The sequence below is a fragment of the Capra hircus genome, chromosome 26, assembly GCF_001704415.2.
Source record: "Capra hircus breed San Clemente chromosome 26, ASM170441v1, whole genome shotgun sequence".
Taxonomy (NCBI): Eukaryota; Metazoa; Chordata; class Mammalia; order Artiodactyla; family Bovidae; genus Capra; species Capra hircus.
The window spans coordinates 36,474,896-36,489,435 of record NC_030833.1 but is presented as its reverse complement, the minus strand read 5'-3'; the positions used below and the strand labels follow the sequence as shown (position 1 = coordinate 36,489,435).

Genomic DNA, 14,540 nt, shown 5'->3' with positions numbered 1-14,540 from the left:
TTGTCTACCTGATGCGAAGAGCGACTCATTGGAAATGATCTTAATGCTGGGAACCGTAGAAAGCAGGAGGAGGAGGGGACAACAGAGGACGAGATGGTGGGATGGCATCACTGACTCAGTGGACGTGAGTTTGAGCAAGCTCTGGGAGATGGTGAAGGACAGGAATACCTGGTGTGCTGCAGTCCATGAGGCTGCAAAGGCTCGGACATGACTGAGCAACTGAACGACAATAATGACATAATCCCAAACAGCTCCAATAAGGTCTGCTTCAGAGCCTCTCCTGCAGGGCCACTGTGTGTGGCCATACATGTGGTCATTACCTACGCTCCCTAGTTATAGGTAGAGCCCCTTTCTATCTCCTGTCCAATGTGTGCTTCCCCTCCTCGGCATTCCAAAATAGAGGTCCACCCACCTCTCCTCCAGTACCTCCAGTGCTGGAGAGCTCCTGGCTGAGCCCAATTGCCTTTGGACTGTTACAACTGCCAGAAAAGTTCTCCTAATACTCCCAGCCCTTGACAACTGTTTCTCCCAGAATGATTCTTGTGATCCTTGCTTATGCTGTATGAAAAATAAATATAGGGGATTTCAATGCATTTTTGCGGGGATTGTTTTTGCAGCAATATGTTTTAATGTATTTGTTTGATGCTTAAAAGTTGATATAACTGTTCTTCCTCCCCCACCTCTCTCTCTTTTAATGATATATCGTAACCCTCGGTGTCCCAGATACCAGCAAAGAAAAACAGTTTATTTTGGCATTCTGTCTCGAATTTCTTCATGATTACAAACATGTGAGTAGAGGTCAACTGGTGTTTTTAACTTTGGCTCTTTGAAAGCTATCCTCATAAAATATATATATTTTCAAATATGCATATATGTGTGTATAATATCCACAGGAAAACTGTTCACAGTGATTACCTGTGTGATAGGATTAGGGATATTTGAGAGTTTATTGTTGATTTCTACCTTTTAAAAAAAATTTTCTTACAGTGAAAATATTTAATCAAATACTCTTTCGGCAGACTTTTTTCTCCTAGAAGTAAAATTATGGTCTAAATTACATCTTGTGGACTGTATATAATATACACAAAAGTTCATTTCCTTGTCTACATCATGGAGAGACATCATATTCCCCTCACCTTGGTATGCGTCTCACCCCCACCTTTTCCACAGGATTTATCAAGAGACTTACACAGAGTAGATGCTTGATCAGTAAATATTGACTTAATTTGTTTTACTGAAGTCAGTCACTTTAAGTAAGCTTTATAAAATATTTATTTGAAAAGACCCAGTCAGAGGTCAGTCTTTCTAAAAAATAATTTCCCGTATTTATTAATTGTAGCAGGGAGGGCTAGCTGTCCTTTCACCAAAAAAGTTTTCACTCCCCTTCCATGGGGCTAGAGTTGTTGCAAAGAGGCCACCCCGCCAGAAGACAACCTCCCTACCCCACCACCGCCCAACTTGCTACAGTTCTATAAGGCTACATGCCTATGTTCTGGTCAATGGAATGTAGATGAAAGTGCTGTGAGTCATTCCCAGATGGGGCTTTTGAAAGCTGCCTATCTAGTAGTTAGTCTTTGCTGTCTTCCCTCATCTGCAGGCTGGTGAAGCCTCTCAGCCTGAGAACCCCACCCATGATTAACTTTATGTGAATGAGAAATAAACTTCCATTTGATTAAGCTGCTGAGATTGGGAGTTAACTGTTACAGGAGCTGGTGTTACCTTAACCAATACAGCAGCAAGTCATTAACTCCTAGGAAATATTGAAAATGTTTTGCTGTAGTTAAAAAAAAGGACGAATGTGAGAAATGTGTGTCCTTAGCCTCATAAGAATTAAGCATGTCCAACCAGCTCCATTTTGTGAAAACTGATGTTTGTATCCATATCTTGACAGAAAAGCCAAGAGAAGTTATAAACAAGGAAGTCGGATAGCATTTATCTTCTGACTGCACTTAAAAGATGCCAAAATAACTGGTGGGAAAAAGGAAAGATAAGCCAATGTTTTCAGGTACGAAGAGTCAAACTAAATTTTTTTAATGAGGACTTTTCCCAGTAGTTACAAAGCCATCAGTCAGTTTCATCAATTTAGTGGAAAGTAACATGGATTCCTGGAGAAGGCAATGGCACCCCACTCCAGTACTCTTGCCTGGAAAATCCCATGGACAGAGGAGCCTGGTAGGCTGCAGTCCATGGGGTCACAAAGAGTTGGACACGACTGAGCGACCTCACTTTGACTTTTCACTTTCCTGCATTGGAGAAGGAAATGGCAACCCACTCCAGTATTCTTGCCTGGAGAATCCCAGGGATGGGGGAGCCTGGTGGGCTGCCGTCTATGGGGTCGCACAGAGTCGGACACGACTGAAGCGACTTAGCAGCAGCAGCAGCAACATGGATTCCACTATATAAATTATCTGTGAGATACCTGGTACACCCATCAATTAGGTGCAGGCAGAAACTGTCATGAGAGCAAATGTGCCAGGTGAGAGGGACCTTTGCAGGTTGATTACTGGGATGTGCCTGAGGTCACTGCTATTAGGGGGTGTCTTTGAGTGATGAATAACGGCAGGAGCAGAGAATTTGGCTAAAGTGGAGCTGAAGAGTGGGTCCAATATAATGATTCAAAATGCACTTGGTTAATCCAGAATATATTATTAGTTTTATGACAGTGCTTCAACATTATATGAATGTTATTAATATTTTGGCTGTTAAATAAGCATTACCTCCTGCAGAAATAGTTAAGTGTAGTGGAAAATTTTAGTGATGATGCAATTAAATATTGCATGTGCTCATGAATGTAGTATACTATTGAAAAATGTAAATTTGTTAAGTGGAATTTTCATTTAATTCTTATATTGGTATTTAACATTTTATGATATAGGTCTAGATTTTAAATTCCTTAAAGAAAAAGTCTTGTGTATTCCCCTATAGCAGCTATGGTACACTTCATGGGTGCATTTTAAAATTCATTCCTATTTGAATTCCTAGTTTGGGGTAGGTCACTGTCACTAGCTATGTGATCTTGAGCAACTTAATTTCTTTATGCTTCAATTTGTCACCTGTACAATATTATTATACTAGTATCCTCTTCATAAGATTATTGTTGTAAAGATATCCTCTTCATAAGGTTATTCTCTTCATAAGGTTGTTGTTATCCTCTTCATAAGATTGTTGTTAGAATGAAATGAGATATGTATATAAGGGTCTTAGAAAGGTATCTGGTACGGATTATATATTATAGTATTAGTTGTTTTTATGGTCACTTTCTTATTATTACCTGTAGCTTATCTTTCTAAAAATATTCTGTGTAAATGGAAGAGTTTCCATACCAACCTCGTCAATGTGTCTGAGATGCTTTATCTAAACACATAATTGTCAATGTCTGTACCATCTCAGATATTGGCCTTTTTTTCCTCATTCTTCCCACCAGTTAATGTTCTATTTTTTTTTAAACTTACATTTTAAACAAACTGGAAATAGTGACATAAACGGTGAAGTTTAACAAAATCAACAATTACTTTGTATCATTAAAATTTTTTTCTAAGTGCTCTGCTTGGTCATTTAAAAATATTACATTTTCTTAAATTTTATTTTTTCGGTGCCTAGGACAGACACTCAAAAGTCTTGTCATCACAGGCCAGGGACTCTACAAGGACCAGCCCCAGAAAAAGAGCAGCAGGAACAACAGGATTCAGTCAAGGACATGGGAGGAGGAGAAGGATATTTGTGTGTCTACTAAAAGATCAGCTTCCAATATTTCCTTAAAAGAAACTTTGTCTTTATCAAGTGTCATCCACTACTCAAAGTAGTCAGCAGGGATCCTTCTTCCTCACTGTCTTTTCTAACTAACCCATTCCCTCATCCTGTCAATTGTTGCCTGAAATTGTCTCACATTTGTCCCTTCCTTCTTTCCCAAGCACCCTCACCTGTAGCCTGTGAGAACAGCCTTAAAAGCTTTGTTTATGAATGAATGAATTTCTTTAATATCATTGTAGATACTTCAGAAAAATTGGATAGGCAAAGAGAAGAAAAAAAATTATTATATTGAATTCTACCACTTTGGAATAATCACTGTTAACATTTCTTATGTATACCTTGATATTTTGTATGTGTATGTGGAATCATACTGCAATAAGATCTTGCAATTTATTGCACATCATAAATATCTGTCCATATTAATAAACAGAGCTTTATGATGATTACTCATTAATGTATGGTTTCTTATTTTATGACTATAATGCCATTTATTTACTCAGCCTCATATTACTGAATATATAGGCTATTTCTAATCCTTTCCTTTTATAATTGTGCTTTTGGTGAACACCCCTATAACTACATTAATCATATACATCCTTAATTACTATTGTAAGATAAATTCATAAAAGCTGAATCGCAGGGTCAAAGCTTGTACACATTTTTAGGATACTTGATAATGAACCAAATGCAATATAGCTTCTTAATGTGTATCCTAATGTCCAGTATTTCTTTTCTACAATTCACCTTTTTCAGTTCAGTTCAGTCTCTCAGTCGTGTCTGACTCTTTGCCACCCCATGGACTGTAGCATGCCAGGCTTCCCTGTCCATTATAAACTCCTGGAGCTTACTCAAACTCATGTCCATCAAGTCAGTGATGCCATCCAGCCATCTCATCCTTTGTCGTCCACTTCTCCTCCCGCCTTCAATCTTTCTCAGCATTGGAGTCTTTTCCAATGAGTAAGTTCTTGGCATCAGGTGGCCAAAGTATTGGAGTTTCAGCTTCAGCATCAGTCCTTCCAATGAATACTCAGGACTGATTTCTTTTAGGATGGACTGGTTGGATCTCCTTGCAGTCCAAGGGACTCTCAAGAGTCTTCTCCAACACCACAGTTCAAAAGCATCAATTCTTCGGAGCTCAGCTTTCTTTATAGTCCAACTCTCATATCCATATGTGACTACTGGAAAAACCATAGCCTTGACTAGATGGACCTTTGTTGGCAATGTAATGTCTCTGATATTTAATATGCTGTCTAGGTTTGTTGTAGCTTTTCTTCCAAGGAGCAAGCATCTTGTAATTTCATGGCTGCAGTTACCATCTCCAGTGATTTTGGAGCCCCCCAAAATAAAGTCTGTCACTGTTTCCATTGTTTCCCCATCTATTTCCCATGAAGTGATGGGACCAGATGCCATGGTCTTCGTTTTCTGAATGTTGAGTTTTAAGCCAACTTTTTTACTCTCATCAAGAGGCTCTTTAGTTCTTCACTTTCTGCCATAAGGGTGATGTCATCTGCATATCTGAGGTTATTGGTATTTCTCCCAGCAATCTTGATTCCAGCTTGTGCTTCATCCAGCCTGGCATTTCTCATGATGTACTCTGCATATAAGTTAAATAAGCAGGGTGACAATATACAGCCTTGACGCACTCCTTTCCCTAGTTGGAACTGGTCTATCTATTGTTCCATGTCCAGTTCTAACAGTTGCTTCTTGACCTGCATACAGATTTCTTAGGAGGCAGGTCAGGTGTCTGGTATTCCCATCTCTTCAAGAATTTTCCACATTTTGTTGTGATCTGCATAGTCAAAGGCTTTGGCATAGTCAATAAAGCAGAAGTAGATTTTTTCTGAAACTCTCTTGCTTTTTCGATAATCCAACAGATGTTGGCAATTTGATCTCTGGTTCTTCTGCCTTTTCTAAATCCAGCTTGAACATCTGGAAGTTCACAGTTCATGTATTATTGAAGCCTGGCTTGGAGAATTTTGAGCCTTACTTTACTAGCATGTGAGATGAGTGCAATTATGCGGTAGTTTGAACATTCTTTGCCATTGCCTTTCTTAGTGATTGGAATGAAAACTGACCTTTCCCAGTCTTGTGACCACTGCTGAGTTTTCCAGATTTGCTGGTATATTGAGTGCAGCACTTTCACAGCATCATCTTCTAGGATTTGAAAGAGGTCAGCTGGAATTCCATCACTTCCACTAGCTTTGTTTGTAGTGATGCTTCATAAGGCCCACTTGACTTTGCCTTCCAGGATGTCTGGCTCCAGGTGAGTGATCACACCATCGTGGTTATCTGGGTCATGAATATCTGGGTCAAGAACTTTTTTGTACAGTTCTTCTATATATTCTTGCCACTTCTTCTTAATATCTTCTGCTTCTGTTAGGTCCGCACCATTTCTGTTCTTTATTGTGCCCATCTTTGCATGAAATGTTCCCTTGGTATCTCTAATTTTCTTGAAGAGATCTTGTAGAGATGAACCTTAATGTCGTTTCTTACCGCTAAGAGTTTCCGGGTTCAGAATCCCCAGCTGGACTTTGAGGCCCCAGCAGTCTGGGCCTGCCCGTACCTTTCTCGTTCCCCTCTCCATAGTCCCCGTTACTCTGCTCTCCATGCTACTGCTTCTGCCATCACCGCCACCTGGCTCACACTTGGATTTCTTCTCTATTTCCATCTACTCTAAATATGACTCCATATCCACATCACATAAAGTCTCATAGTCATATGTAAGTACTTCACTTCTGGCTTTTAATTCTATTATGCTCTGGCCCTCATGATTTTCTTAAAAAATTTATTTCGTTGTGCCAGGTCTTAGCTGGGGCACAAGGCATCTTCGTTGCTGCATACGGAATCCTTGTTGCGGCATGCAGAATCTGTTTCAGTTGTGGTTTGTGGGGTCTAGTTTCCTGACCAGGGGTCGAACCCGGGCCCCCTGCACCAGGAGCCACTGGACCACCAGCTAAGTCCCTCGTCATAACTTTTTCTGTTCTCGTCTTATCTCCTTTACTGCACCACAAGTTCTTGTAAAGCTGGAACCAAGGCTTACTTATCCCCTATATTCCCTGAAGTCAAATTGTAACAGGACTGATTTGGTTATGCCATGCTAATGAACAACATTCACGTCTCAAAGGCTGAACACAAGAAAGATTTATTTCTCACTTACACTACATGCCCATCTCAGGTCAGCAGGGGGCTCTGTTCCATGACATCCTCACTGGGATCCAGGAGGCCCCTCCAGCTGGAACTGGGAGGGAGCAGGGAGAAGCGGGGAGCTCCCGGGCCTCACTGTGGCAAGTGATTGTTCCTGCCTGGACGAGAGGTTTAAGCTCACAACCCATAGGCCAAAACTAGTCACATGGCCCTACTGGGGGCGTAGGGCAGAGAAGAATCATCTTCCCACACAACTAGCAGAGGAGGAGAATCAGAAAAAGAGGAACATGGAGTCTCTACCACAGGAGCTAGTGTATGTCTTGCTTATAATGGGCCACCAATAGACATGTGTTGGAAGAATAAGCAAGTGAATGAACCTAGATGTAGTCATCAAAACATAAGAATGCTGACTGTGATAGAATATGCTTCATTTTCAATTCACTTTCATTTTTTACAAGTAGAGGAAAGTAAACATATATGAGCATTTTGTTTTTCCCATACACAGATTTATACCTCTGAAGTATAAATCTGTGTATGGGATATAGATATGTGTTTTCTCTCTGTGTGCATGTAAAGAGGGAAGGATGGCATCAGGGAATTGTGAACACACACATGTTTTCGAGAGAAGTAGGAACTGCACAGTCATCTCATGGACCAACCAGGGAGAAAGAGTGCCCTCAACTGTGTTAGAGGAAGATGGATGATAGTCCCTTTGGAGGGACTCAGCTGACTCAACTCCTTTCTCTTAGGAAATAAACCTCTGCGTTCTTCTCTTTTTAAAAAGTATATATATATATATATGTTACAAATTTTTTTTTGGCCTCACTGTGAAGCACATGGAATCTTAGTTCCCCAACTAGGGATTGAACCCATGCTCCCTGCATTGGGAGCTCAGAGTCTTAACCTTTGGACCACCAGGGGATTCCCCTGTGTTACTCTAATTATAATGAGATGGTAATAGGATATTATGAAATAAATAATATTCTTAGGAGGACCATCCTGAAACTGGATGTCCTGAGACCTGGGCCTGATGGAGGAAGATACAAGAAAGTGCTTGACAAGACCCTTTGAGGGAGCAAGTGGACTCAACCATAGGAAGTGACATGGCTCAACAAACGCCAGTGTGGATTCTGTTCCCCTGGGAAAACCATGTTCTCATCAACAGTCTCTCAGTTCATGACCTAGAAACTGCAACCTCGGTGAATCTCTTCTTCTTTTCTATCTAATATAAACATTTTCACCCTAGCAAGCTAAGATTTAAGTCTAGAAAAACAAAGAAACCCATAGCTGTGCTGTTTTTGAAGTGGATTTAAAAGTGGGTGTTAACTAACTTTTAGAGTCACTGTAACTCTTAGATGTTTTCATTCAAGAGAATTCACCATATAAAGTTTGCAGTGTTATTGAAATGCTTAAAAGATCTTTGACTAAATTTGAAGTAAGCCTGTAATAGCCAAGGAAACTGGTTCATGAAGTGTGTAGTTTGGCTTATTAGTTGCATAATAGTGTTTAAATATTTGGGAAAATGTGCTTAATCAATGTAAAAGCTTAGTAACCTGAACATTAAACAAAAGTAAAGTAGTGGTTAAGTGTTTTTCTTATGCCAAAAGGCCCTGAGGTGTGAAAGATCCTAGCAACAGACAAGACATGTATTATCCAGTAGATTTAACTGACTGTACCTTGGAGCAAAAAGGCATGAGATCTGGTTATTACTATTGAAAACAAAATCCAAACTAATATGCTTAGCAGGAAAACCCAGTTGGCAGCTGCAGGGGTTGCCTTTTATGATCGTGTCTTTTGACAAGGATTATTGTATTAATATAAGTTGTGGCTTGATCAGGCTTAAATTGTGGGCAAATGTTCAGTTCTCTAGAATAAGCCCAAGGTCTGTTCCCGTAAACCATTTCTGAGGTCAGGTTTTTAAATGAGGGGAACGGAGAGGTGAGGATTTTAGAAAAAGAGTAGGCCAAGCAAGCTGGCTGATTACAGGACTTTTAAGGAAAGGAAAGTTTAATATTTGATTTTAGTCGTGTCCGACTCTTTGAGACCCCATGGACTGTAGCCCACCAGGCTCCTCCGTCCATGGGATTCTCCAGGAAAGAATACTGGAGTGGGTTGCCATTTTCTTCTCCAGGATGCTAAACTCTTTGATCTCCCCTAAATGTTCCTTGACGTTGCCATATAAACAAACAGACATTTCTGAGGTCTAAACAGTTTCATTTCATAGAGCTATCATGAAAGAACAAGTATTGTCAATGCCTGTATAATATAATTAATGGATATCCCCCATTCTTATTGCCTACAGCCACCAAGGTTCAGCTATTTTTCTGGAATAGTCAGTTTGACTTGTCACTTGGCTGGCTGATCTAAGATGCTCTGCAGATTCTCTGAGGACTTATGAGCTAATAATGCTTAGGGATTTCGTGTCCTGAAGAACTCTTTAATCTCATGCTTCCTGAATCCCACTCTAAGCCAGGGCCTTCTGTCACATCACAAGAGTTACAGGCCAGTTTGAAAGCTCTGCTAAACAGCCTTTCTCCTCGGCCTCTGGGGGGAGGGTTCTGCGAGGTGCCCCTTAGGGCTTTCCTGGTATCTTTGGCCAGGATGTAGCTCCTTCTTGGCACTCTGCCTCTGGTGGTGTTCTGAGGGTCTCTTCCTATCTAGGCCAGAGCAGCACAGCACGCCACGCCATGGGTGAGATCAGCCAAGAGACGGTGGAGAAATACCTGGAGGACAACCCTCAGTTCGCCAAGGACTATTTCAACAGGAAGCTGCAGGTGGAGGCGCCGAGCGGCGGGGCACAGGCACCGGCCAGCGCCTCCTTCCCCGGCCGGACGCTGGCGGAGGAGGCGGCCCTGTACCTGGAGCTACTGGAGGTCTTGCTGGAGGAGGCGGGCAGCGTGGAGCTGGCGGTGCACAGGGCCCTGCGGAGGCTGGCGCAGCTGCTGCAGGCCGACCGCTGCAGCATGTTCTTGTGTCGCGCCCGCAACGGCACGCCGGAGGTGGCCTCCAAGCTGCTCGACGTCACCCCCACCTCCAGGTTTGAGGACAACCTGGTGGTCCCCGACAGAGAAGCTGTGTTTCCGTTGGACGTCGGGATAGTGGGGTGGGTTGCTCACACGAAGAAAACCTTTAATGTGCCAGATGTGAAAAAGGTGAGTGGTCTGATGGTGACAGTGGAGTGGAGAGGAGGTCTTGGTGGCCTCAGGGAGGAACATGGGAAAGAGCGGGGTGAGGGGATGCAGGTGGCTCCAGGGGCCATCTTTGTGGCTGTGGTTTGGCTGTAACCTGGGGAGTGGGTGGTGGAGAAGAGGAACCCCCAGGCCAAGAGTGGCTAGATATAGCAAATAAAATGACTAGATGCCCAGTTCAATCTGAATTTCAGATAAACAGTGGATAACGTTTTAGCATTATGTCCCCTGTAATGCAGGGCAACCTTACCTGGGTGTGGGGCGGTCCACACCTGCTCCCGCACACCTCTTCTGTCCTCTGGACACTATCCTGACCAACAGGGTAAAGCAGGCCACTCACTGGGGAGATCAGCCACTAGGCCAGATGCCAAGGCCCCTGAACTGCTCCCCATGCCTCTCACCCACGGTCCTTTGAAGACTCTTTTGGGGTAAACTGGTTCAGGAATGATTCTCTCACCTATAGATCAAGCATGAAAAAAAAAAAGACATGAAATTTGAAATGTTTCCATCTGAATCAGAAAAAATACATGCATTTAGGTGATGACTAAGTGCAGTTGGCCACCTAGTTCAGATCTGCCAAGAATTTCCAGTCCTGTAAATGGGACATTTGAACTCTCCCGAAGACCAGTTGAACACTACATAAATTATTGTGTTTTAAAAAGAACATTCTCCTTCCAACTAAAATGCTTGTTCATCTAAGAAAAATTAGAAAATACAAATGAAGAGGGAGGAAATGCGAACCACCCAGAATCTCTGCACTCAGTAGTGCCGAGGGCCCCAGCCTGAAGTTTCTCCTGCCAGCCCTTTTCCTACACATGCGTCCTGTCATTTTGTTTTGCTGTTAACAAAGGGGAGAGCTAGCAGATGACGGAACAGAACTGACTGGGAGCAGCCCCTGAAACGCTTACTGTGTAGAGGTTTACTTACGGAGAGGGCAGCTGGAGGCTGGAGGATAATCCCCTACATGCCTCCTGAAGCTGATTACAGGAGGGGGGCTGTGCGGATCCACAGTAGGCGCAGAGGTTGTCAAACATTAGCAACACTCAGCAAACAGCCCCAGGGGCAAGGGTTGCTGTTGGCACCCGAGGGTCCTCGGTCTTTACCACCCCTCCCTGCAGCGCATTCCATCCGGTTTCAGTAGGATTCTGGGTCCGCTGCAGCTGCTTCTAGTGTATAAAGGGCCTTAAGGCGAACTTCCTGGACCCCAGGGAGGAGGCTCCGCCTGTACATCCTGAAGTTTTCTCATGGGAACATGCTTCTTGCAAGTCTCTGACTGAGGCCATCTCCAAAATGACGAGGACAGCAAACTTGAGAAAGTGACATGCAAGACTTTTTTTCAGAAAAAAAGTTTGTTTGTTTTTTTTAAAGGAGAGATGGATAAAATGACTTCTGGTGTGTGTGTGTGTGTGTGTGTGTGTGTGTGTGCTCAGTCTTGTCCAACTCTTTGCGACCCCTTGGACTGTAGCTTGCCAGGCTCCTCTGTCCATGGAATTTTCCAGGCAGGAATACTGGAGGGGACTGCCATGTCCTTCTCCAGGGGCTACTCTGGCAGGCAGATTCGTTGCCACTGCTCCACCTGGCAAGCCCTAACTTCTGCTCTGCTCTTTTATTAATGAGGCCAGTCCTGTTGAGGACAGAATGATTGAAAGGAGCTGCCTAAGAGATCAGGTGGCCTGGGTCTGCTGCCGTCCATGATGGACACCCCATAGGCACAGCGGTGGTAAAGTGGGGGCACGGTCGCTCGGTTCTCCCTTTTACTGAGTATGTGTGAAGGCAGCTGCCCTCCCGCCCTCCTGAGCTCCCTTCTGAAAAGGGACAAAGACCTCATTTGCCCTTCATTTCTACTGCTTCTAAGCATTTTTTTTTCCCCTCCGAGAATGGTGCTTTTCAACTCTGGAAGCACATTAAAATCAAACTGGGAGCTCTTTTAAAAATGCAGATGTGTGAGACTCTCACTAGACCAATTACATCAGGCTCTCAGAGACTGGGATGCAGCCAGGAGTATGGTTTAAAAGCTACCCGGGTGATTCTAATAGGCACCCCATGTTGAGAACCACTGGTCTTTTGGGCAAAGAGATGCAAGAGGAGGAACTGAATTTCAAATCAACTGTAAACGATTAGATGGAAGGGCTCCTGGACTTGTTAGTTTAAGTCTTCCCTTGGGCAGACAGGAAGTTTAGTCATGGGGGCCGCGGCTCTCCCAGGGTCCCGGGTCTGATCGGTGATGAGAGGGACTGGGGAAGATGCAGGCAGCCTCCAGGCTGTGTTCACACCCTCACCCCACCCTGCAGCCCTGCAGGCTCACCACACTTAAGTTGCTGTGGTAAAATCTGCAGAGAAAGGAGTTAGAAATGTCACTGTTTAAGTGACATTTCTACCATCTCTTCACCTTTTCATTGCACTTGATGCTTGATGAAGATTCCTCTCGTTCTTGATTTCAGTTGATTCTGGCAAAGACCTTGTGCAGAAGGCCAGGAATGTATTTTTATTTCCATCCCGTGTATGTGAGAATCTCCTCCAGGTCAGTTAGGCGCAATGTGGTGGATCTAGGCTCATAATCCGGGTCTTGCAAGGCCGCCCTTTTTCTTTGCCACAGCTCTGACCACACACAACTCCTGCCTGGTGGGCAGTGTGGGCACAGGGAGGGAAGGACTACCTGCATGCACACAGACGGACAGGCAGAACTGGATACTCCCAGCCTTGGCAGCAGAGAAGCCACATGGTGTCAGGTGAGAGCTTTGGCATCAGTTGACCTGGGTACAGATCCAGGCCTGAGAGTGGATGAGGGACCGTGTTTCTCCACGAGAGAAATAGAGAGAACCGAATCATAAAGTGCCTGACTCCCAGGAGGTGCTCAATAAATGACAGCTATGATCATATCATATTAATGTCCAGAGAGTTTGGGGGCTGGGTGTAGGTAGCCAAAACTGGGTCAGTGATCACCGCTTGTTTTTAAAACAGGTTAAAGGCAGGGAAAGTTAATAACAGGAAACTGTGACATATCCTCATCAAGTTAATCATTTCCTATTCTATTGGGAAAGCTGGTGATTAACTCTATGGGTGGTTCTCCTGGCAGTGGTTTAAAAGAAAGCCATGTGAGAATCCTAAGTTTTCAATAATTAACAGGGTGCTTATAGCTTGCACTTACAGCTTTCCATCCTTGTCTCCTTCTGGCTCTGGATCTCCAGATGTTTGATCAGAATTTAACAGTTCTAAGATTGGATGAGGATCCAGGCAGCCCTCTGCTCTAAGCGTTCTGCTCTAACGTATCCCAAAGGATACAGAATTTACTCACAGAAACTTTACCAAGGATTGTTTGAACCAATGAAAACACAAAACCAAAACACCTCGCCTCATCTACCCTGAAATTTGATGGATGGTTTTATCCAAGATTTTCAGATATGATGATAAGCAAGTATTAAGTTTTAAAACTTGTAAGTCATTTTCTCAAAACATTCAGTTGAATGTAAGAACATCTTGTGTTTAGAATCTAAAATAAAATAGTATCAAGTTTTGAGGCTACAGAGTAAAATGTGTTAGCCAAGAAATGCTGCCCAACTCCATCCCATGCTGCATGTTTTGGGCATTTTGGTTATTCCTTCAATGCCCAGCCTCACGGTGTAAATGAAAGTGATCACCTTCTATAATGGATAATAGGTTAGGAGGAAAATGGACAGCAAGCCAGGCTGGGCTATAGCAGTGGATTAAGAGAAATAACCTTTCAAAGTCTGGAGGTCTGGACTGAGTGAAGATGATGCAAGAGGCAGAGAAAGTCACAGATACAGCAGTTAGGGAAAAAAACCTGGCTCTTGTCTGCACAGGGCAGAGAGCTAGCCCTCAGGAGCAAGCATGCTTCTAAGCATAGGAGGCCTGCATCAGCTAAGAGCATCTCATTTTTTCAGTGATTGGAATTGGTTAGAAAAGGTAGAAGTAGAAGACAAATGATGGGGCTTCCCTGGTAGCTCAGACAGTAAAGAATCTGCCGACAACGCAGGAGACCTGAGTTTGATCCCTGAGTTGTGAAGGACCCCTAGAGAAGGGAATGGCAACCCATTCTAGTATTCTTGCCTGGAGAATTCCATGGACAGAGGAACCTGGCGGGCTGCTAGTCTGTGGAGTCACAAAATGTCAGACACAACTGAGCAACTAACACATCACATCATCATTGGAAGCCAAATGGTAATGCAAAACCTGAAGGACTTCTCATCCAGCGAAAGTAAAAGAAATGAAAGTGAAAGTCGCTTAGTCATGTCTGACTCTTTGTGACCTCATGGACTATACAGTCCATGGAATTCTCTAGGCCAGAAGACTGGAGCCTTTCCCTTCTCCAGGGGATCTTCCCAACCCAGGGATTGAGCCCAGATCTCCTGCACTGCAGGCAGATTCTTTACCAGCTGAGCCACAAGGGAAGCCTTGTAATCCAGAGAGGCCCCCAAAGTCCCAGGTGTGGCTTCCTAG

At 43.5% G+C, this 14,540-nt stretch overlaps 1 protein-coding gene across 1 annotated transcript in view; it reads left to right on the top strand.

Moving 5' to 3' along the window:
* Window positions 9,065-14,540, top strand: part of PDE6C (phosphodiesterase 6C) — a 59,208-nt gene continuing 53,732 nt past the window's right edge. Inside the window, exon 1 of the mRNA XM_005698229.3 lies at window positions 9,065-10,046. Coding sequence (XP_005698286.2) covers window positions 9,582-10,046 — 465 coding nt within the window. The 5' untranslated portion in view covers window positions 9,065-9,581. The remainder of the gene's footprint in view (window positions 10,047-14,540) is intronic.